Source organism: Emys orbicularis, chromosome 1 (genome assembly GCF_028017835.1).
Source record: "Emys orbicularis isolate rEmyOrb1 chromosome 1, rEmyOrb1.hap1, whole genome shotgun sequence".
NCBI lineage: Eukaryota > Metazoa > Chordata > Testudines > Emydidae > Emys > Emys orbicularis.
The window spans coordinates 78,946,055-78,971,315 of record NC_088683.1 but is presented as its reverse complement, the minus strand read 5'-3'; the positions used below and the strand labels follow the sequence as shown (position 1 = coordinate 78,971,315).

Sequence of the window (25,261 nt, the reverse complement as noted above, 5' to 3'; positions counted from 1 at the left end):
CCAGGGACAGAGGAAATCTACGGCTTATTACTCTTTCCTCATGGAGAAAATAGCCAAACTGTATTGTACCAATAGTTTGGTATCCTGTCTCAGACACTAGCCAGTATTATGCAATAACATGCCTATGGCCTGGTCTACACTACCCGCCTGAATCGGCGGGTAGAAATCGACCTCTCGGGGATCGATTTATCGCGTCCCGTCAGGACGCAACAATCGATCCCCGAATCGACGCTCTTACTCCACCAGCGAAGGTGGGAGTAAGAGCTGTCGACGGGAAGCCGCGGAGGTCGATTTTGCCGCCGTCCTCACAGCGGGGTAAGTTGGCTGCGATACGTCGAATTCAGCTACGCTATTCGCGTAGCTGAATTTGCATATCTTAAATCGACACCCCCCCCGTAGTGTAGATGTAGCCTATGACTGCAGTTTTTTCCTAGTACCAAGCAGTGAGTTGGTTTGTATTATGAGATATGAGCGACTCAGAATTAAAATGACGTATTTTAATTAAATGCCGCTGATGTGGAAGTAAGACTTCTTGATCTATAATTTTCAGGATTGCCCTGAGTGCCATTTTAAAGATACATACAACATAGCCTACCCCAGGGGTCGGCAACGTTCGGCACGCGGCTCACCAGGGTAAGCACCCTAGCGGGCCGGGCCAGTTTATTTACCTGCTGACGCGGCAGGTTCGGCCGATCGTGGGCCCCACTGGCCGCGGTTCGCCGACCCGGGCCAATGGGGGCAGCGGGAAGCCGCAGCCAGCACATCCCTCGGCCTGCGCCGCTTCCCGCTGCCCCCCGCCGCCCCCATTGGCCCGGGACGGCGAACCGCAGCGAGTGGGGGCTGCGATTGGCCGAACCTGCCGCGTCAGCAGGTAAATAAACTGGCCCGGCCTGCTAGGTTGCTTACCCTGGCAAGCCGCGTGCCGAACGTTGCCGACCCCTGGCCTACCCTATAATCACTTGGTAAAGAAGCAGATTTTAATCAGATTGAGTATTGCATGCATTCTGTACTGCGAGCATCTATCCCATAATGTAGCATTCAAACAATAACAAGAATTGCTCATTATTAAATTATGATTTGGGGTAGTAAATTATCACTACCCCAAATCCTCAGCCCACGCCACCTCAACAGCCTGAGAAAAGAAAAGGGGCTTTAAGTGAATCCAGAAAGTTAACAAGTGCAGGTGAAGATGGTGGGGACAAATTTCAAAGTCAAGGGCCCCTCTCAGAAGACACCCTGCCAGAAGCCTCCTCATTTATACTACAGGGGATCCATAAGGTATCCCTCATGAAAGGGAAGAATTTGGCCCTTATTGTCCAATAACATTATCCTCAGTTTCCAATCCTCATACTTCAGACCCCTTTGTCAAGCCCCTGAACAGATTTTGGAAAATTAATCCTTCCCAGTTACCCACAATGCAAGCGACTGCTACCTCCTAACCACTGCAATCACATGATAGATGAGGCTTGTTTACATTTAGATGCTGAAGCACCTTTCATCCCAATTTTTTTTTCAAAAGGAACATATATTGTACAAGCGTACAGCGATCCGTTCCTCCACCAGTGAAATGGAGCTGCCTCTGTGGGAGAAAGGCAGCAATTCTTTTTAAACAGCATGCAGCAATAGTTCAGCACAAGAAGTAAAGAAGAATGGCGTATCCAGTTGAAACTACCAGGGGAATTCAGGTAGACAGAGTAATTATTCAAGTTCAAATTGGTTCAGGATGCTCAGTTAACATCCTTACTCTGGCAAAAAGGGTCATGTCACAAAGTCCAGCCTGGAGACTCCAAAATTGTAGGCGCAGACTGCATGTATCACTAATGCCAACAGAATTAACATTTACAGATCGTGCATCACTGCTCTTTTAACAGACTAATACAATTAGTCTTAGCTGACTGCATTCTGTCTTATGCATACTCAGGTTGCTATTCCTACCGAAAAAAGAACAGTTCACTGAAGGTAGTCATAAAATATGAATCTTCTGCTTATAGAACTATGTCTATAAGACCACAAGTATTTGTCAAATATAATTTACTTTCATCTATTCAGTTCACCAGAATATGTTACCACTATATTCTGTTTGGCACTTTCCAAATGTAATACTGCACCCAGCTTAAGTCATTCAGGGAAACAGAATACATAATGGTGACAGGTGACCATATACATAGCATCAATAGAATGATTGTTATTGAGAGGCCAAAATGCTCATTAACAAAAACAGGAAAAAAGTCATATATTACATCACCCGAGGCATAAACTGAAGTGCCAGCAAATGAACAGTGCAGAACCATTTATTCAGGTTGGCCGTCATTTTAATATATCCACATTTGTCAAAAAATGATTAAGAATGTTCTCTTCCAAAGTGACATTCTGAAAGAACTTGCATCACACTCCACCTAAAGAGTCCTTTCCATGCCATTTGTGTACTGTTAAAATGTCAATATATCAGCACACATTTTGTAAGCTTTGTTTAGGTGTCAGATGATATAAACCCCAGTCATTTGACAGAATCAGGCTATATCACTATTAAACTTTGGCATTTATCAAACTTATATCTTATGTCAGGCAACAACATTTTCTACTAGCCACTGTAAGTATTCCTTTGCTAGCACAAGAGGATGCATATGGTGAAATAATCAGGTTTAGAGGACAACACCTATCTTTTCCCCCACTCTATTGTAAAGATTCAGTGCTAAGTAGCACACAGGATAGAAGGAGATAGGTTCTAAATTTTAAGGGAAATCCATAATTAGTTATCAAAATAGTTGAAATATTAAATTGCTGTGGACTGGCACATTTCGTGCATATTCATTTTTATGTGCAATGGCCCACACAGTGACACAAATGAAGGCATTGAAGACCACTGGAAAGCTCTCAATTTTTAACAGCGAGGGTGAGCAGTTGTATACGTATACACACATGCCTTGGAAACCTCACAAAGTGAAAATACAGCTTTATAACTGCAGAACAGAGTTCTATGTCCAAGATAAAATGGTTATTCATAAGTTTTTAATGGGAGGACTCAGTGGCTCTGAGGATGACTAATGGGATAAAACATGCCTTTCAACTGCAGGTCACCAGTTCATATGCAGTCCAACTCAGTAGCAAACAGAAGTGTGCCATATGACAGCTTCTTCTTTGCTTGTGAGAAATGAGTAGATAGTCTTAGCCCACATTCTAATGGAGAAGTGCCAACTTCTCTCTCTCTCGCACACACACACACACACACACACACACACACACACACACACACACACACACAATAACTGATACTAATTGGCATGTCAGTGAGGGAACAAGGATTCAATCATCATAAAAATTGTATCATCTGACTTCTGGAGGGGATTCAGCCAGAAGTGGGGTGAAAGCACATTAGAAAGTCAGTTTAAAAAAAGCTTATACTGCTCCTAACCACACTATATTTGTCTGGGCCTTATCCAGAGGTCCCTAATTCAGGCAAAATACCCATTCAGTTCAGTGAGACTCTTCCAAGTGTAAGGGCTCCTTACTCATGTTGCTCAAGCATAAATAGCAGTGGACATTCTCCCATCTTCTATCACTCAAGCATCCCATGAAAAACATGAATCTAGTAAGCACAAATTATACTAGGTGACCTGGCTTTCAAAAATGTCTCAGCCGCAACAGTTCCCATGGACTTAATGGGAGTAGCTGGGTGATCAGCAAGCAAGCCATTTTAAAGTACCTAAATATGGATTCAGGAGCCTAATTCTAGGTACCCATTTTTGAAAATGATAGCTGTACTGTTTATCCTAACTGTCATTTCTATCAGATTATGGGCCTCATTCTACAAATATTGTCAGACATAGTGTTCAATTGGGCCTTCAAATAAAATACTTTGAAGTTACTCTGACTGAGGGAGTGACTGGAGGAAAGTTAGTAATTTAAAGAAAGTTGACATCTATTCAAATAAACTGGCATGTATTTCCTTGACTAGAACACTCAAATACTTAGGACAAAGAAAATAACTCTCCCCTGCCCCACCCAGAAATAATGGAAAAAGCCAGCAACAGCAACTTCTCCTCACTTTGCTGGTAGAATTTGTAAAGCTCATGTTGAGCCAGCTGATGTACTTCAAGCTTCTAGAAACATTAAAATCCTAAACTACTAATAAGATTGGGAGAGGTTAATGCAGTTCTGAATAATGCACTTGCACAGATTTATATGCACTGCTAGCTACCAGTTATGTGGCTCCCTCAACCTCATTCATTTAATAAACAGGTGTCCATTAAAAATCATTAAGAATCCCCTCTTTACTCCTCAAAGATACGTATTTGCACTATGAGAGTTACATAATTGTACTGCACATTATTTTGGAAGCATGCAGCACAGCAATAGTTAGGGGGATGAGTTTTAACATACAGACAGTCCTAAAATTACACCCCCAAAGTTCCACCATAGTTGAAATTGTACAAGGCTTTAATAAGTGAAACAGCAAAAGTCCCTATTTTGCATAGCCTTATGCTGGTGAGAGTTTGGTGGCACAGTGGAAAATGAAATCTACGCATCAAGCAAAATTGACTGTCATTCCCTATGACCAATCCTCTTGATTCCTCTTTACGAATAATCACTTTTTTCAGAAGGACTATACAATTAAAATAACTTTTTGAGTAGAAAAAAGTGACTACAACAAACACTAGAGAGTAGGGGAAACCTGAGTACTTTACATATCTCCTTTTGTATTGTAGAAGGCTTCTGAATGCCTGTATGAAAGATAATGTTCCCAACAACAGAAAGGGAAAGTGTGTGTGAGGCCACAGGGTCTGTGACAAGACTTTTGCTTCTGTTTTTTTGGGGGGGAAAAAGAAAAAGAAACCTATTCTATGAACCACCTTCTTTGCCTTATTAAAATGGATGGGTGCTCTGGGGCTGGAGCACCCACAGGAAAAAAATAGTGGGTGCTCAGCACCCACTGGTAGCCCCACCGATCAGCTTCTCCCCCTCCCTCCCAGTGTCTCCCACCTGCTGCGATCAGCTATTCGGTGGCAGGCAGGAGGCACTGGTGGGAGGGGGTGGGGCGCGCTTGGGGTAGGGGGCAGGAAGAGGCAGGGCAGAGATGGGGCCTTGGGGGAAGAGGTGCAGTAGAGGCAGGGCCTGGGGTTGAGCACTCCCGGGGAAATGACAAAGTTGGTGCCTGTGCACAAGACAATTAAAAACATGAATATAATGGAACTAGATAGATGTTTACATGTCCTAGTGAGTAATTCTATCATCTAATTCTTGTAAATTTTTTAGTCAGGAAGGTCTGGATAAAGAGAGGTACTAAGCAGTTGTATCTTCCATTGAAGTCAATGAGAGCTGAGAGTGCTCAGCAGTCCTCTGGATAAAAACCCATATTGAGGAGGTGAAGGTGATGTAAGTACTTACCTGGACCGATTCCACTCTCCCTAGCCATTCTGGGGCCAGAGGAGATTTGTGCCCTGTCAATTATTGGAAGGCATGCCCCTGGTGTATGTCTCCCTTCAAAGTGTTCTGATTAATGCCATATCATCTAGTCCAGTCCCCTGCACTCACGGCAGGACTAAGTATTATCTAGACTATCCCTGACAGGTGTTTGTCTAACCTACTGTGAAAAATCTCCAATGACAGAGATTCCACAATCTCCCTGGGCAATTTATTCCAGTGTTTAATAACCCTGACAGTTACAAAAGTTTTTCCTAATGTCCAACCTAAACCATCCTTGTTGCAATTTAAGCCCATTGGTTTTTGCCCTATCCTCAGAGGTTAAGGAGAACAATTTTTCTCCATCTTCCTTGTAACAACCTTTTATGTACTTGAAAACTATTATTTCCCCTCTCAGTCTTCTCTTCTCCAGACTAAATAAACCCGGTTTTTTTCAATCCTCCCTTTTAGGTCATATTTTCTACACTTTCAATCATTTTTGTTGCTCTTCTCTGGACTTTCTCCAATTTTTCCACATATTTCCAGAAATGTGGCACCCAGAACTGGACACAGTTCTCCAGTTGAGGCCTAATCAGTGCGGAGTAGAATGGAAGAATTACGTCTCGTGTCTTACTTACAATATACCTGCTAATACATCCCAGAATGATTGCTTTTTTTTTTTTTTTTTTTTTTTTTTGCAAAAGTGTTACACTGATGACACGTATTTAGCTTGTGATCCACAATGACCCCCAGATCCCTTCCTGCAGTACTCCTTCCTAGGCAGTCATTTCCCATTTTGTATGTGTACAACTGATTGTTCCTTCCTAAGTGGAGTACTTTGCATTTGTTCTTATTGAATTTCATCCTGTTTTCTTCAGACAATTTCTCCAGGTTATCCAGATCATTTTGAATTTTAATCCTATCCTCCAAAGCACTTGCAACCCCTCCCAGCTTGGTATCATCCACAAACTATACTCTCTATGCCATTATCTAAATCATTGGTGAAGATATTGAACAGAACCAGTACCCAGAATTGATCCAGGTGGGACCCCAGTCGATATGCCCTTCCAGCTTGACTGTGAACCACTGCTAACTACTCTCTGGGAATGGTTTTCCAACCGCTTGTACACCCACCGTATAGTAGCTCCATCTAGATTGTATTTCCCTGGTTTGTTTATGAGAAGCTCATGCGAGATAATATCAAAAGCCTTAATAAAGTGAAGATATACCATATCTACCACTTCCCGGCATCCACAAGGTTCGTTACATGTTAACATGTCCTCTTTTATGACATCCCACCACTTGTTCTTGAGTCTGCCTCTGTTTTTTCATTCAATCTTGAAATCTGTTGAACTCTTGTAACCTACATAGTTGTCAGGACTGTGATTTACATGACCAGATGATCTCAGTCTGCACTCCCTCTATTCGTTTGTGGGTGTTACTTTGAACATGCCTCTAAAATACACATTCCTCATATGGTCTTTCTTTCACCACTCATCCATCTCAACATTTGCATTTCTTTGGAACAGATCATTTGCTCATGTTATATGAAATCAGTACAAATAAAAAATAGTGCAGTACATGAAAAAAAGTATGGCATACCAATTTTACTTTAGAGGGTTTTTTTTTTTTTAAATCATCATTTATTCAGTGTTTTAGTTTTTTGCTCTTCCTTAGGGTCTAAGAGGAATTTACCAAAAAGGAATAACAAACTTTTATTAAGACACAAAAGGGCTGTAAAAAAGTAATAGGCAAATTTTAAAGAAAATGGTTTCTTCACACACTTTGAGTTATATTTACTGTACGGAAAGTATTGAGTATTCGTCTCTATCATTATTCTATAGACTATTCTTATATCCTGACCATATAATGAAAGTGGAATGGATGCATGTGAAATTAATTCCCATATTAGGCACTTTCCTTTCCATCCAGTCCTAAGTCTCTTTTTATCATTTTTGATGAAGTAGAGTATTAACATCTACCTGTGTTCCATGACAGTACATTCACTGTCTTCACATATTGTTTTCATTGAATTCTATAAATTCTTACTGAAGAGAATTTGGCCTATATCCTGCATTCTTCTCTGATTACAGTCAAATTTACTATATGTAGACTAGTAACAGGTAACTGGGGGCCTATATTGTACCATTTAACAAAATAAAGATATTTCTTTCTTTCATGAAAACAGTTCATTGTGTGTTTGCCTTCTCTGTTTCCAGTCATGAGCTTTAAATTTTCGTGAATGAGTAGGAACAATTTATGGCTTCCGCTATCCTATTCACAGGAACAAGACACAATGTCATTTACCAACCGGTAATCTAAATACCTTTTAAATTTTATTTTACAATGAGAGAGCCTTTCATTTTACAATTAGTCCCACAGAATTTTGGCATACAGTCAAAAATATGTCCTAATGGAATTGAGAAGTGTATTCATGGATATAGCTTTATGACATGTGGCCAACCTCAGGAAATACAACCTTGATAGATTCCAGTTATGGAAATATCTCTAGCTAGGAAATCCTGTCATTTAAGACACAGATATATCCAGGTATACTGGATAAACCACACCTAAAGCAACTGGGGGATAATGGACATAAAGCAATGCGATGTGACTTTTATATTCAGACATATTCAGAGAGAAAAAAAGGATGAGAAACTGTGTAATACGTGTTTGGTATATAAAAACTGATCCCAAAATTGGAACTCCAGGCCCAAACCACCTCTGAACTTTAGGAAATTTCAGAATTAGATCCAAACTTTCTGACATGGACCCATCTTGGCTAGATCATAAGTGGACCCCACAAAGGGTTTAATACAATAGAAAAGTATGTCATATATATATTGCACTCTAAAGATAAGCCGCTGTTCTCAAATTTAAGACTTGTCAATAAACGTTTGAATAGTGATAAGGGCACTTTATTACACAGCAGTCAAAGAGCCAACCAGTTAATCATTTTTGGATGTCAGTCAATGATGGATTGAATTTAATTGAATATGGACCTACCAGGAATCCTATATCCATAATACTCTGCTATGATGGGAATTAAACTGGAAAATTCAACTTTTATTAAAAAATTCCTCCTATGAACAATTTTACCTGCCAAGATATTTAGCCTCCAAAAATGAAATATCTAACCAGTTCAGTCATCTAACTGAGTTGGCCCATTTAGAAAGTGTGTCTTTTCATGCAAGTGAAAAATTTCTAGAGTTTGAAAGCATTTAATAAACAATCCTAGAAATGTTATTCCTACTATAGTTATATTATGCTGTTTTCAGCTAATCACTATATAAAATGCCATAAACTACTCCAGCAAATTACATCCAACGTTAATATATATGTATATAACTTGAATATATTTCAGCATTTCAACTTCAAAACGTTTTTTTAAAGAACAGTAACTCAGTGACTAATCTTCACTATTCCTGTTTGGTACCAATATGCAAATGTTACCATTATTTTACACAGAGGAAAAAGGAGACATACATTTTCTTTCCTTTTGTCCCATCCTTTTCTTTTCTCCCTCCCTCATATTTCCATGCTCATATCTGTTTAAATTTATTTTGTTCTGTCATTCACTAATTATTCATTAATATTGCTTATATATAATGTGGTAAGGAAGGGAACTAATTATTCATTAATATTGCTTATATACAATGTGGTAAGGAAGGGAACTTTGGCAACAACAGATTCTTAGAGCATGTCTACATTTACTGTGGATCGATGCTGCAGCAATCGATCCACTGGGGGTTGATTTAGTGGGGCTAGTGAAGACCCGCTAAATCAACCGCAGATCGCTCTCCCATCGACTTCGGTACTCTACCGGAATGAGAAGCTTAAGGTAAGTCAGTGGGAGAGTTTCTCTCATCTACCCAGGGCGGTGTAGACACCGCAATAAGTCAACCTAAGCTATGTCGACTCCAGCTATGTTATTCACGTAGCTGGAGTTGCGTAACTTAGGTCGACTTAACCCCATAGTGTAGACCTGCCCGTAGTCAGATCCTTTGTTGCTGTTTGATACCCAATAGGCTTTTTATATCCAATTTGAGGAATAGTGCGCATTGACATTTTGAACTCCAATTTTTTGACTAGTCAGTTGTGCAACACTGGCAGCAAATACCCTAGGGAAGATTTTGGCCACCTACTGGGGATACGTTTAAAATGTGAGGGATCAGGTTTAACTTTAATTTTTACTCTAAGACAGGATAGAGGCTTATAAATCATTTTGTTTCTTGGAGTTTAATTTAAAAGAGTCCTTAACTATCATATGTGTGTGATTTATTTAATCATATCAAACATTCTGGATTGTACGGAATCACCTAGTATGATTGTTACTGAATTTACTATGGCTGAGAACTGAAATACAGAAACTTTATGAAGCAAATTATTTCCCCCCAATATTTAAGGGTCAATTTTGAAGCTGGTAAAAATAAGAGATTAATAGCACTATGTGGAGCCATGTAAAAGGCAAACCAATACTGCATGTTTCTCCAAAGAGATTCACCGAAACATATAATTCCTAAACTACATCTTGCCTAATTTTATATTATTGGGCTGTTTCTTAAGCAAACTAACCACTATTTGCATTATTACAAACTGTGGGCATTTTGATGTGAGCAGAAATCCAGTTGGGGTATACACAATTGAAACCTTCAATCTGGTTCCATCTATGACCCCTAAGTAAGGTTTCTAGAAAGAGACTAGTGCATCCAACACCATTGCCTATCCAGTATAAGCAGATGCCAATTGACAGCCTTCAGTAGGCAAAAGGGTTTAGGCTGAATGCCTACTGAACTTAGACTAACACAAAAATGGCCTTGCTTATGTTTCCTTAGCATGTGTGCTGACACTTTCTCCCTTTGAAAATTTTGTTCACACAATGCAAAGCAAATTAGAGTACATGCTCAAGGCTGCACCTGGGCCTGTCATTTTTAGACAAAGAGACTCCATTACATTTTATAAATGGAGTTCTGCAATTTGAAAGCCTTTCATAAGAATTATGTTTTTCCTTGTGAAGAAGAAATAAATTACCTAAGTAAGGCAAGAGCTCAGGTGCTTTGGCTGTTACCCCATGTTTTCCCAGTTGACTGATGAGGTCAGCTAGGATGTTGCTTTCACCAGTATGTTTCTCAAACAATTTATCTAACTTAGCATGCAAGGTCTTAAGAGAGCTTAAAAAAATGCATAACCTTCAGGTATTGCTGACCCAAATGGCTAAATTCTGTTCTTGAGAAATGAATAAATAAAATAAAACTAGGAACTTAAACACCAGCCAACAGGCTGCTTTCTAGTTATCCAACTAGCTGAGCTACTAATCATGCTTTTTCACCGCTAAATTTAGCTGTTCTTATATACATTCTGCAAAAATGTACCCTAGTGAGCATAATTTTTAGATATGAGCATACAGCATTATCTGTTGTATGAGTAGCCAAATATTTGTGACTGTTGATACTAGGTAAGAAGATCCAAATTCATTACACCATTCCTTTTGAGCACAATATTCAAGCATTTCAAGTTTTGTCACTTTTTCTGCATGTACAGGAACACTACCTGTTTCATCTTGGAATTTCCCGTATCCCAGAAAAGGTATAAAGACATTACAAATATTTACACAAAGAACAGCACAGGGAGCTTATAATTTTAGTGTAGGATTTCCCAAAGAGCTCAGTGTTGGCCTACCTCTTCTCCCAATTAAGCCAATGAGAGCTTTACCATCTACTTCAAAGGGAGCAGAATTGAGCGCTTTGTGGTACATAGGTTTTGTGCTGAGTGAATTTCAACTTAGAACATAACTATTGAGCGAATATAATGGCATCCAAAAAACATATGGGGTTGTATCTATATATTCAGTTAATGAGCATATGTTGTTAAAGATTTAACAACCAGCTATAAAAACAAATGAGGGGTCTGAGTCTCATTTACACTTAAGCTTCTTTACACTACTCTATCAGTGCAGTGAATAACATAGCTGAAGTTGATGTACTTAGATCGACTTACCATGGTGTCTTCACCGTGGTGAGTCAACTGCTGCCACTCCCCCGTCGACTCCGCCTGTGCCTCTTGCCGAGCTGGAGTACAGGAGTCGACGGGAGAGTGCTTGGGGGTCGATTTATCGCGTCTAGACTAGACGTGACAAATCGACCCCCGCTGGATCGATCGCTGCCCGCCAATCTGGCGGGTAATGTAGACATACCCTTAGAGAGAATGAAGTTGCTGTAGTACAAATGAGAATTAGACCTCAGATGTATTGTCACATATGAACAAATAAATAGACTTACATGAAATGTATTGAAAAGATCAATAAGTAAAATGTTTTTGAGGTCTGCACAGTGTAACTTTAAATGTCCAGCTTTTATTACAACACAGACTGCATCTTCTGAGTTCCACAGACATATCCTTGTAGATACTCTGACAGTAAGCTTTACTAAGAGTCATTTTGCCCAGGAATGCCACATGTTTAACACTTCTATGAATGTAAGACAGTTGTCTGCTTCATTAATAGTTGTTTTTTTAAAAAGGTTTAAGCCATATCACTTTATTGCACGCACGGACACACACATGCACTATTTGGGTAGGCTTAGAAAAGAATTATTATTTCAGGGGTGTCTAAGGCCCAATCAGAGATTGGGACCCATTGTACTAAGCATTATAAACACTCACAAGACCCACACACAAAAATAATTACTCCTATATCAAAGAGTTCTCAAACAAAAAACACAATTTGAACTATTTCTAAAGAAACAGTAATATCAAAATATGTAAACAAAATACTAGTGTGTAACACATTAAAATGTACAAAGGTTTGCAACAATATTCATTTTTGGGGATGTGTGTAAAAACAGGGTATACCATCCTGTGTTTCAGCAGGGTAAACCACTCAAAAAGGAACAAATTCTGTTTAAAAATCTCTTTTCAGCAAGATCTGATGTCAGCTTTTAATTTCTACTGCACTTGAGATTTGAGTTTGATTCATAACACTGTATCCTACATCGTTGAAGGCAACTATGATAATTAGAAACTTGTTTCAGTGGACCAAGAAAAGAAACAAGACACAGAGGTCATTGTCCCAAGCGGTCAAGAGGAGAAAGGAGGATTATATTAATTTTTCACAGCTAAACAGGTATATTGGATAGAGCAATAAAGCGGCTTTATTTTAAGGTGTCTTATAGGACTAATTTTTGAAGAAATAAAAAGTATCAGGAAATCGTAAAAGAAATCATAGGTTAAGAGCATGCTCTCTGCATTCATATTTCATTAGTTGTGTTCGATATGTTAGAGCCAAGTCCAGACAATATAAATGCATTTAGTAACTCAGTACTCTAGCACACTACTTGATTTATACTCATACATTTATAAAACTATAAATTGCTCCTACTGCAAATTGGGAAATCACAGCCTACAGCAATTAGCAGCAATTTGGCAAGTCTTAACAGACTGGGCATAGGTTACGTCCTCCCCACAATCATAACAGTTGTTCACAAGAGGAAGATGAATCCAGAAGGTACAAGAAACTGGTTCAATAGCCAGGTTTGGCACTGGTGGGATAAATGAACCAAGTCTCAGTGCTATTAGTAGGTGTTAATACTGGCAACAGACTTAAGGAGACAGAAAAGCTGGGGTTAAAATTGGGCTATTTAAGTCAGGAAATAAAACATTATTGAATTTGTGAACTTTACAGTTTTGATTTTACAACTAGGTTTATGTTGTACAATTGCCTTTGGCTGAGACCTAGAAGCTTGGCTGAGCATTTTTTTTTTTTAGCTCCCCGGCCAAGGAAAGTTTTCTAGCTCAGTTATCATTTTCATTCTTCATCTTCTCCCACTCACTGCCCCAGCTCTTCCTTGGAAAATAAGCTAACAGCCAAGTAGAACTTTTAATAGAAGCTTGTTTCAACATTTGTTTTACTGTAGCTCAAAAAAAAAGTTGCAAAAAGTTTGACTTTAAACAAACTACGACTGGTGTGACATAAAAGGAGAGACCCCCCAAAATGTCTCTCCTTAACATTTGAGAGAATCACCCAAGGCACTATAATAACTTCCTGCCTTTTTTCAGTCATCTGTGCAGTGTCCATTTCTATTCAATAGACTTAAATAGCAAAGTTCAAATTAAGAATGAATCACAATGTGACTCTAACCCTGGCTTGGAGGGATGAGATGAGAGATTATTCCAGTTTCCATCTCCATTCTGTAGAATCTGTAGAGACTTTGATTAAGCATGCCAGTTAGTGCCAGTCATGAAAGAAGCCTTTGTGATGAAGATACCTCTGCTTGAAACTCCTTTCACAGACGCCATGGAACAACCATTGTGCTGTAAAACTGACCAATGCTGAACCATCAACCTGGAGGTCAAAGGTTTCATACCCCACTGTCAATTTCCTGCTCCATTCAGCTCTCCTGAAAAAACTGATGACTGTAGAAAATCCAATAAAATATATTCTTCTCCTTTCCCATGTATTGGTCATAAAACATTCCCAATATTGAAAGGTTTCAGAGTAGCAGCCGTGTTAATCTGTATCCGCAAAAAGAACAGGTACTCTATGGTGCCACAAGTACTCCTGTTCTTTTTCCCAATATTGAAATGTCAGTGACCAAACTTGAATAATTAAAAACAACAACAACAAACCACAACCACATATATTCATTTCATATCCACTACCACATCATCATCTAAATAGTGTTGTGTTCTGAAGCACTATGTTAATTACATTCTGGAAGGGTAAAAAACAAAAAACAAAAAAATGCTCCTTTTGTGTCTTCTGTCTTATTTTTCTGTTAATGCACATTGCTGTCATATGTACAGCAATGAATATATACAGAGAAGACATGGCAATAATAAAAGAAAAGATAATTTTAGGGCAATATTAATCATTTTTGATGAAAATAGACAAACATGAAAGAGTGTGTGGGGGGGGAAAGGAGGGGTATTGTATTTCACTGGCCTATGGTTTAACATCATGATGTGGTGTCCAATACTCAGAGTTGTATAGAGATTCTTTTCAATTCTGATATTGATATATATTCTTTCCTGAACCTGAAGGCACTGTTTGCTTCATCTGTATCTTGTGTTTAAATTCCTTCAAGAAATGTAAACAGTTAAACTCTAATTCAAATTTGTGTGGACATTTTCACCCTTTTCCATTCTCCCTCCAAATTAGGTGCATGTTATCAATTCAGAAACCCAAAATTATATAATAAAATTATTTCAGGACTAAAGGACAAATCTAAAATTTCCTGTAGCCAGTTCTCATAATTTGGAAATAATTAAGATGTTAAAAAAAAGATGTAGGATTTTTTTTCATGGAAATGACAAGACATCCCATAACAGATCATATATTCCATCTAATCAGCAATTAAGAATATATGTAAAATTAAATACAGAAAGAGAGGTGTGGGGTGGAAAAAATAGAGATCTGGATTCTAACTGAGAAACCCTTCCTTCCCCTTCCACATGTTCTAGTAAAATAGAACTTCTGTGTCTCATAAAAATATTTCTTCAAGAAAAAAAAAGAGAGAATGAGAAAAAAAAACCCTCATCATGCAAGCTTTCAAATATACTCCTCAGGTGCAAATAATGAAGTGGGCCAGAAGAGGAAGGTGAACTGGGAAATCCTACGATGTATTCCACTTGGAGTTTAATATTAAATAGATATATCCCAAAAGTGCACGTGTATGTCAGTATGTAAGAAATTTTAACTGGAATTGGGAATTAGACTGGAAAATTATAGTTCCACAGCTTGAAACTGACAGACAGTGGGATAATGATCAGAGCTCAACTATTATTCCATTGCAAACTGAAAGCTCCAATCTGTACTGGCTTTATTAAACCTTTTAATTGACAGCTTTTAGTAACATTTGAAAATAGATGTTGAATTCACTTTAATTGTTGTTGTCACTTCCTTCTCTCATCTCAGTCCTTCTGTTCTAAACTTTTCTCACTGCAATTCATGTATTTTAAGCAAAAGTAAAGAAAGGGTGGAGGATATGGTGGAGTTAAAGTATTTCTTCTACATTTCTTTCCTGTTACACTGTATACAAAAGTCCTTTGTAGGAAGATTGTGTAGAAGAGGGGCCATAGTGAAGCTGAGACAAAGGAAGATGAGGGTGTTCAGAGGGAAGCCAAAGGATTGAGGAGCAGAACAAGGCAGAGCAACATACAGTATTGTCTTCACTGCAAACAATGCCACCAGCCTCATCAATGGATGGGGGGAAATTGATGGGGCCTGCTGTGAAAGAGGGACAGTCCCAGTGGCAAGGGATGGAGACACTCGCCAAGGGACAATAGGTAGCTCCTCCCCCTGGGAGTCTCTGGCACCCATTGGCCAGCTGGGGGAGAGGGGTGCTGATTTGCCAGCACTCCCCAGTTCCCAAGATTTAGCCCAGAGCAGGAGCCAGGTGACGTCTCTTTCAGCTCCATTCCAGCAAGGAAGGTGTACATTTGTCTGATGGAAATGCTTATATATGGCTACAGGATATGAGGCAATGGATTGGGCAGGAATTGTGATACCATGCAGTGTGGTTGGCTGGGGAGAGCGATCAAGGTAGTTCCTGATGCTCCCTGTATCCAGTTTTCATTGTGGTTAAGGGAATAAAATGAACGGTCCCCAGAGGTAAGAAACCTGGGATTTTGGTGAAGGACTTTGGGCTCAAGTGATAGGGTGAAACCTTGTGGCCCTCGCAGGCAGAAGTTGGACCTTGTGGTTCTCATGGGCCCAGGTCCCCACACAGGTTCACCCTCTGTCCCCCTCATGGGGGAAGGGTTCTAGGACTCAGAGAGAACTGAATTCTGGGGTAAGCGGAGGAAGTCCCACCCCATGTTATGGGTTATATGATAATGAGTCCTATAACCGCCTCACTGGAACCAATTCAATGCCTAATACAGGAGAGTGTGGGTGATGGGTGGTGGGTAGCAGCCCTCCCTTCTGTTAAAATTTAATAAAAGTTGCAGCCTGCCACTGAATTCCATGCATATGTCTGTTCTCGTTTTGCTGCTGTGTCCACATCAATAGGTGTGTTGTTAATTCATATTAGCTAAACCGTAATAGCTGACTCGGGTTAAAATAGCAGTGAAGACATGGCAACTCAGCTTTTAACTTGAGTGAGCAGCTCTAGTTAAAGCCTAGAGGGGAGTCTGGGGTTGAAAGCGAGATGCTAACCCAAGCTAAAAGCCAAATTGCCATGTCTTCACTGCTATTTTAACCAGAGTTAAGAACACACTGTTTGGTGGTAGGTGGGTGGTTGTTGGTGACGGTGGTGGTGTGTGTGTGTGTGTGTGTTTCAGTGAAGTCATACCCACATGACAACTAGGGGAACAAAGGAGGTATGCCAATGGAAGTGAAAGGCTGAAAGATAAAGAAGAGTATGGGAAAGAAGAAGATTGTGAGTAGAAAATAGAGAGGAAGTGATCAGCACAGCAGAATGAAATGGTAAGAAAATGGCAGCTGAAAAAATGGGAGGAAGTATTAGTGACTAAGTAAAGAGGAAATCCATTTTATAACTTCAAAACGTCAGGGGGACAGTTAGCTGCACACTACTGGTGCAATGGGATATCCAAATAGGGACTGTAATTCCCTTCTCTGCTGTGACTATCTTTGGGCACATTATGCTGGAGCCGTGAGCTCAGCTGTTTACAGATCTGAAAGTGAATTTCAGGAGGCAACATGAGCATGTTGAAAAAGTCTAGCAAAATCATGGTATGGCCAGCCCTGGACTAAGAATGTGAGAAGGACAATGTAAGGCCTTTCCTTTGAAAGATGAGGCCAAGAAAATCATCATGGAAAAGCTACCATTAAAAGATGGAAGTGTGCAGGCTGAGTATAAGACAAGTAATTGGGTGTTCTGGGTTACATTCCCAGCTCTGCTATGGACGTGCTGTATGACTCGGCAAGACACTTCACCACTGAGGAATGCCTCAGTTTCCCTTGTAAAATGAAGATAATGTTTTAATATATCACATTATTGCATGGCCCAACTGCTGTCTGTAAATGCTTTAGGATCCTTAGATGAAAGGGAGTAATATATGGAGCTATACCTATCTCATAGAACTGGAAGGGACCCTGAAAGGTCATTGAGTCCAGCCCCCTGCCTTCACTAGCAGGACCAAGTACTTATTTTGCCCCAGTTCCCTAAGTGGCCCCCTCAAGGACTGAACTCACAACCCTGGGTTTAGCAGGCCAATGCTCAAACTACCAAGCTATCCCTACACACCCCCTCTAAAGGAGGGATAGCTCAGTGGTTTGAGCATTGGCCTACTAAACCCAGGGTTGTGAGTTCAGTCCTGGAGGGGGCCACTTAGGGATCTGGGGCAAAATCAGTATTTGGTCCTGCTAGTGAAGGCAGGGGGCTGGACTCAGTATGTAAACAAAGATATTTTAATATTAAAATAAGGACATTCACCATCTAAATCAACTATAATAAAGTAACTTAGGGCTTTGACCTCACGGAACAGCCCTACGATACAATTTGAAACAGACTACATTAGTTCGCACAAGGGAACTTTTAGTGCACCCCAGCAGGGTCGATACAGACCAATTAATGTGCAACATGTTAGTGTATTATAAAGATCACACTCCCATACAATGCATTATCCCACTGGGTAGACAAACCCTTAGTCTTAATGCACGCATCTTTCAGACAGATACAGTATTCTTTATTTCCTGCTATAAACTTGTATATGGTTACTGTGAGCTATACTACAGCTGCTATGTTCCTCCTCAGAGGTGGCTGCATTTCATTAATGGGCAAGGGGTTACAAAGATATATAGGTGATGTTTTACAGTATATTTAGTTCCTGAGTTGGAAGATACTATTGAAATACAAAGTATTTATTAATAGCATCATAATCAATTTCCAGACCAAGAATGCCACAAGGCCAGGTTATTCCTCTACCTCACTTCTTTTGGGAGCTCTAGTATTTACTCTCAGAAATGGATTAACTCACCGTGAGAGCCAGAAGTTTCCCATATGTGAGATGTGCTGGGATGTGGTCAGTCTTGGATCGCAACGACTCTATATACCAGTGTTCTGCTTCAGGCAGCTTACTCAGTCTCATGTAGGCTTCTCCTATTAAATAAATGATAACCAGTCTGAGGACATAGGATTTTAATAGATTTATCATTTGAATTGCAAAAATAAAAAAAAAGTTCTACGTTGTGACTGTCCACCTATATATGAATGATGGCCTCTAAGACAATGCATAGCTTTGAATGCCGGCAAGTTAGAAAACAAACTACTTTATGGACACCTTAGTGATGAAGGAACGGAGGAATGGTCTTATTAAGGATGAAAGAGCACAAGCGAGATGAAAGTCTGGTTGGAAAGGAATTGAAAGTGGGAGTATCAATCAAAATTCCCAAAGTAACCAACACATCTGCTATGCAAGAGCTATTTCTTTTCAATCAATTCACATTACACAGCATGGAGTATCAGTGAAAATACAGCATGTATTTGTGTTTAACCATAACGCATCAAGATCATAGATGAGGGTAAAAAAAAACGAGGTAGGTTCAGGGGCGGTTCTAGCTTTTTTGCCGCCCCAAGCACGGCAGTCAGGCTGCCTTCGGCGGTGTGCCTGCGGGAGGTCCCCAGTCCCGCGGCTTCGGCGTACCCGCCGCTGAATTGCCACCAAATCCGCGGGACCGGCGGACCTCCCGCAGGCATGCCGCCGAAGGCTGCCTGACTGCTGCCCTCGCAGGGACCGGCAGGGTGTCCCCCGCGGCTTGCCGCCCCAGGCACGCGCTTGGAGCGCTGGTGCCTGGAGCTGCTACTGGGTAGGTTAAGAAAAGTCCCCAAAGAAGGTTAGAATAATGAGGGAGGACATAGAAAAAACAAAACACACTGCAGTTGGTGAAATCTGGTGCCCTGCAATCAGGGCCAGCTCTGGCTTTCTGGCCGCCCCAAGCAAAAAAAAAACTTGCGGCGTGGCCGGAGCCAGGGTGCAGGGGGACTCCCTACCCTGCAGATGTGCCCCGGCTAGCGGGGGGAAGGGGAGGGAGAGGGGGGAGAGAGAGAAGGGGGGAGGCCAGGGCTTCAGCGGGGCACTGCCACGCGGCCCCTCCCACCATGCCCCCTGCCGGGAGGGCTCCGCACCGCTCCGGTCGGCTGGGAGGGAAGGACACGGGCTGCCCTGCTGGCTTACTGCAGGGCGCTCCCGTCCTCCACGCCGCTGCCCCATACAGGGCGGCCGGAGCGGAACAACAACAACAACAAAAAAAACAAAAACAAAAAAGCGACCGTGCCGCCCTAGGATTGGGCGGAATGCCGCCTCCTACAAGCTGCCGCCCCAAGCACCAGCTTGCTCGGCTGGTGCCTGGAGCCGGCCCTGCCTGCAATCTCTGTATAACATCACTAGTGCTTTAATCTGATTTGAACTTTGTAAGGATTATGGAAGCCAATATGTGAAAAAGGATCAAAATCTGACAAACTTCTCAAAGTAAAATCCTTTGCTCTGAAAGACTCAGGCAGCAAATGTACAAGGATAGTGGGAGAATGATGGCAATGACAGAAATGCACTTTGGGGCAGTAATCTTGAATTTTTTGAAAATGTATTTAATGTAGTGTAGAAGAAACAATTTGAACAGAAATGTCAAACAAAATCTTGCAAAGCTAATCAGAAACAAGCAGGATCAAACAATTAATTAAAAATGAAGTATGACAGTTTTCAGAATAATAATACTCTGCATTTACATAGCACATTTTGAATGTGCTATAGACACATTTAGTGAAATCCTGGCCCCGCTGAAGTCCATGGCAAAAAGACTAATGACTTCAATAGGGTCAGGATTGCACCTATTAACTAACTGACATTATTTTCCGCATACGTATAAACTGTGATTTATCTAAGGCCACATGCTAATTCAGCAGAATAAATGGGGTTAGACCTCAGGAGTTCCAACCCCATGCTCAGTCCAGTAACCTATGCTAACTCTCAAATGAATGGCATCAAATTTATAATCTATTACATGCAAAACAGCATGATTACAGTTGCAAAGTTAAGCACTCACAAGTTAAAAAATGCCACAATTAAGGCTGCCTTATCAACCTGAATTTGCACCTCCTTGTGCATATGCATTATGCTACAGTCTTTAATGACATAATCACATCCTATCTTTTATACTCCAAACTGTCCTTGTCTGAGTCTTGTCTTTTCCCCATCCAAGTTCCATTCTCCTCACCTAGTCAGTCCCAGTCTCCATTCCTCAGTTTTCTTATCCCTGTCCCAGTCTCCTTGCTTAGCACAGCCTCATCTCACTCCTCTGGACTCCCCTGTCCTTAAAGCCCTCTCCCTCAACTCCCAGTCTCTTTGCCCAGCTTTTCCCAGTTCCCTGACCTTCCTCTCATTCCTTGTCTCTTTCCCCACCCAGTCCCAGTTCTCCCACTCTCTCTACAACTCCAATCGGTCTCTCCTCAGCATCCTGAACTCCAGTTGTCCACATTCTGAACTCCTTATCCACGTTCCCTATCCTCACTGGCTTCAAACACCATCTCTGTCCTTGGGCTTCTCTTCTAGTTACAGTGTTTCCCCCCACCTCAGCTCCTTGTCCTCATCTCTTAGCCCAGGCAACACCACTGCTTCACCCTGCACCACAGTTCCTCTTCTGATATATCTTTCCTCCTCCCTCACTACTTTACTGCCACATCACTAGCTCTAAGTCACAGTTTAATTGCCCTGCAAGTCCCAGGCTCCCCCTGCCCCCACCCTCCAATCCCCCTCACGGCTTCTCATTTTATCTCAGTTTCCTCCCCAACTACTGGCTCCCAGTCCCCACTGGTCATTTCCCTCCTCAGTGCCAAGTCCCAATCTCCTTGCTCAGCCAGTCCCACTCTCCCTCCCCTAGTCCTAGTTTCCCTCTCCCTCAACTTATTATCCAAATCTACTCTGCTTCTCATCTGCAAGTCTGGTTCTTGTTCCCTCTGCATTCAAATTGGTCAGCTTCCTCTAGAGTGCCTGGGCCCAGTAGGGCATCATTGACAGCAGAGGAGAGACCTGCTCCCTGTACTCAGTTTAGGTGCTCTGACTTAGAGACCCATCATAGCCTGCAGCAGCTCAAAGCTACAATTTCAGAAAAGTACTGCTTGGTCCCAGGCTGTAGTATGCCCAATGTGGATTGAACCTTCAGGGAATTTAGTTGCTAAAATCTAAGAAGACTCTATTGAGCATGTGTAAACTGTGATATTTCAAAGAATTATAACTTAGTCCTATTTGGGCAGATTTGCACAGGGATGGAAAAAGGCACATCCCTGACACAAAGGTCACCCCCACCCCCATAGTTTTCAAGTCGCTGCTTCAAAGCATGAAGTGCTACAAGTATTCAAAGAAAAGGCCACCAAAAATCAACATGAGCACAACAACATATTTTCTCTTGCCTCGTTCTCAGAAATGGCTGAACTCTTTTAGCTGAAAATTCCCTACTCCTCCCCCCAAAAAGTTCTGAGGCAGACACCTGGCATGAAAAATTTCAGCCTGAATGGTGACAGTTAAGCACAATTATAAGCAATTGAAAATAGGGTCTTATAATTAGAAGTCACAGACAACCTTAATGGGTGGTGCTGCCTGAACCATCTATAATAGTCTCATAGATCCAACAATGCACTATGCACTGTTTAAACTTATGAAGAGACACAATCTTATCAAATATTTCTCAGGATGGATGCTAATATAAGGACCTGGAAAGATAAACAGATGCGCTTGAAAGGCTGCTAGGCAGATTAAATTGAGGAAGGTTTTAGAAATCAAGTACTTCACAGCAAAACCTATTAAATGACCTTCTCCTGGAGGGTATTGTTGACTCTGCATCCAGAAATTCAACTCTGAATTTACTGACCTAAATGTCAAACTGTCCACACAGAAAGCTCCCTTGAAGACTTTAAAATTGCGCTCCTTTGCTGGCCATATTCAAGTATTTCTATTGAAAGCTTGATTTCTGCCTGTAAAGCCCAGGTTCTAACTGTCTGTAATATAGCAGCTTTTGATTATGTGACTACAGCTGAAGGTCTATCAGGGTTTCCGCTATAATTATTTTGGGGGGGGGGGGGGGGGGGATTTAGAGCCCTGCTATTAAAAAATCACTTCAGTTAAGGATGTGATGGGGGTTTGTCCCAGATAGGGGGAAAAATATTGCAAAAATTCAGTTCAATCAATCTGGCCATATTCTTGGTTAAAGTAAAGTAAATCTAATAAAAGCTTCTATGGTTTGAGATGGTTTTCAACCATTCTATTGGATGAGATATATAGGGATTGGATTTTGTCATTTAGGATGAGATTATATATATCTATCTATCTGCACAGGGACAAAAAGTTTAAAATCGAATTAGTGATATTTGACAGTTACTACTGTATATTTGCACAAACTTTTGTAATGTGAATGATCTAATTTTCAGTAAATCCTTAATAGAGCACCCAGTGACATGAGATATGAAAGTAGCTGCAGAATACAAACTGGCAGCCCCATTTACCTTCACACTATCAGCATTTAACACATTCATTTGTAAAGTGCTCATACCGAAAATAGAAATGGTGCCATATAACAAATTCAGTTTGATAATGTATCCGGTCAAACCTATGCAGTTTAATGAATGTATATCCCACTTTGACAAACTATATCACAAAGGCACAGAAGGAAATCTGTTATATGTCACAATGTTTCAAAGGTACCTCAGTCACCATAAGGAGAACAAGTCAACGTACAGGAATCTAGGCCCCAATTCAGCAAAAGCACTTAACCCTGTGCTTAAGTGCTTCTGCTGAATAGAAGCCAAAGGGAGATACCAAAAGGAAAGCTTTTGATGGCTCACCACAGGTACATGATCATCCAATATTTTGCAGGGTTAAACAAGTTCTCAGCAGTAACATTAATTTACAGATTCCTATCTTAAGTATTCTGTGGACTTTAAACCTGAAACTGGTGGAAGCCACATCCAATGGGACATCTAAAACAAGACACGCCTCACCAATGTAAAGCTCAACTGGTGTGGGGGAGGGGATATGGGGGACCCCACAATATTGGAATTATTTGTTCAACAAATTTCAAGTTCAGGGAGGAATTATTCACCTAACATTCTCTTTAAATTACCCAGCTTTAAAGGCAATCCCGCACTGGGAAGGGGATGGGCTAGATGATCTCATTATTACACTGCAGCTGTAATCTACTTAGTATATTTATATATAATGCTATATTTAAAGTGTTTTGTAGATTGTTTCACCAAGAACCCTTTTAATTTAATACTTTAGTACAAAGGAAAGCATAATGGATATAATGTATCCTTTAACTACACCTATGCCAACAAAAGCCTTGAAACTAAAAATTAGTTTATTCTGTATTTACTACACAAAACAGAGAAGAATCATTTGCAACACTTCTATTACCATCGCAAAAGCAGTCTAAGGTGTTTTCTTTTTATAAACACCAGAACCCTCGGGAATCTTACAATACAGGCACATATTTCAAAACTTCTTAGAAACAGGAAAACAACACTTAAATCATCACAGTGGAAAAGGTGTGAAATAATTCAAGACAAAAACAATGATCAGTTAAAAAAACAAAGATAATAAGAAAAGAGTGATTAGTGATGAAAAGAAAAACAAAAGATTAGGTGGCTACAATGAGTTATCTTCTCTAGGAGTCAAATTTACCACTTTACACCGCAAAGGAGTAGATTGTGATATGGTTTAGCACCCAAGAGGGGAAGAAAGGAGTTATGAATTTCCAGCATGTCTCATATAGTGAAAAAGAACAAAACAGGGGACTATTTAGTGTGAACAGAGAGACAAGCAGTGTTATGCAGTTTTAGATTAGGATCACTACCTGTCTTTACTTCTGGTTTGTTCATAAACAAGACGGATTTGCATATTGGATTATTTCTACTTCGGGCAGATATTAGAAAATTTCAAACATACCACAAATAATGTTGTTATATTTTCAGCACTAAGAAATCCTGAAATATGAATAACCCAAGCAAAGGCCATTTCCCTGAGGGGAACATGTTAGATGTATTGATGAGCAGACTATTATGGGGCTGCAAATGTACCAGCATTATGCCTCTATAGATACTGAAAAGACAAATACAGATATATATTACCTATAGTCAGGACAGATGCATTGCAATCTGCTTCTTAGTATTATCAGGTAGTATTTAAAAGTGTTTGTAATATGCAAAAAAAAAAAAAATCATTCATGGCAAAACATTGGTGTACAAAATCTCAGAGTATAGAGTTTCAAAACATCAGCTTGTCCATTGCACTGATAAAAATGGAATTCAAAATAGAATAAAAGGAGATATATTTTATAAAATTATATTGCACATGCTTAATAAGCATATTTACTACATGTTTTGCATCAATTGTACTGTACCGTTACACCTTCACAGAACATATTGGAATGGCTTTTTCTGAACTACTAGAGTATGCATGCAAATAATAAAGCTAAAAGCACTGTTATAGCTATGCTTAATAGTTATGTTTAATCTATAATGCAGCATGCACACTATTGTTAATAAGCATATTCTGCACACAGAGCTTCTCTGGAGCCATTGGTGCATGTGATCTTAATGTATATGAAGTATACTGTACACAGAACAAGCATTTTTTTTCTTTCATAGAACAATCTCTTTGAAGATTTCTCAGAGCACACAGCATTTAATAAGCTTTTTTGCTGGAGGGGAGTCAATTACCCATTTATATGGATTTGACTGTGTTCTTATAGGCCACTTGCAGCCAATCAAAATGGAGACTCAGATTTTTGGTTTCATTAGAATGAAAATCAACTTTAAAAAAAATCCTACAACTGGATGGAGAGGGATGAAAATAAAAAGCAAATGAATTTCAATAAGGAACTGAACAGTCCTTAAAGAAGTATAGTCTGAAAACT

The 25,261-nt window shown here is 40.2% G+C and overlaps 1 protein-coding gene across 1 annotated transcript in view; it reads right to left on the bottom strand.

Annotated features, from left to right (window-relative positions):
- The window catches only part of TMTC2 (transmembrane O-mannosyltransferase targeting cadherins 2), a 359,943-nt gene that overhangs the window by 63,108 nt on the left and 271,574 nt on the right, over window positions 1-25,261 (bottom strand). The window contains exon 8 of the mRNA XM_065423466.1: window positions 18,337-18,458. Coding sequence (XP_065279538.1) covers window positions 18,337-18,458 — 122 coding nt within the window. The remainder of the gene's footprint in view (window positions 1-18,336; window positions 18,459-25,261) is intronic.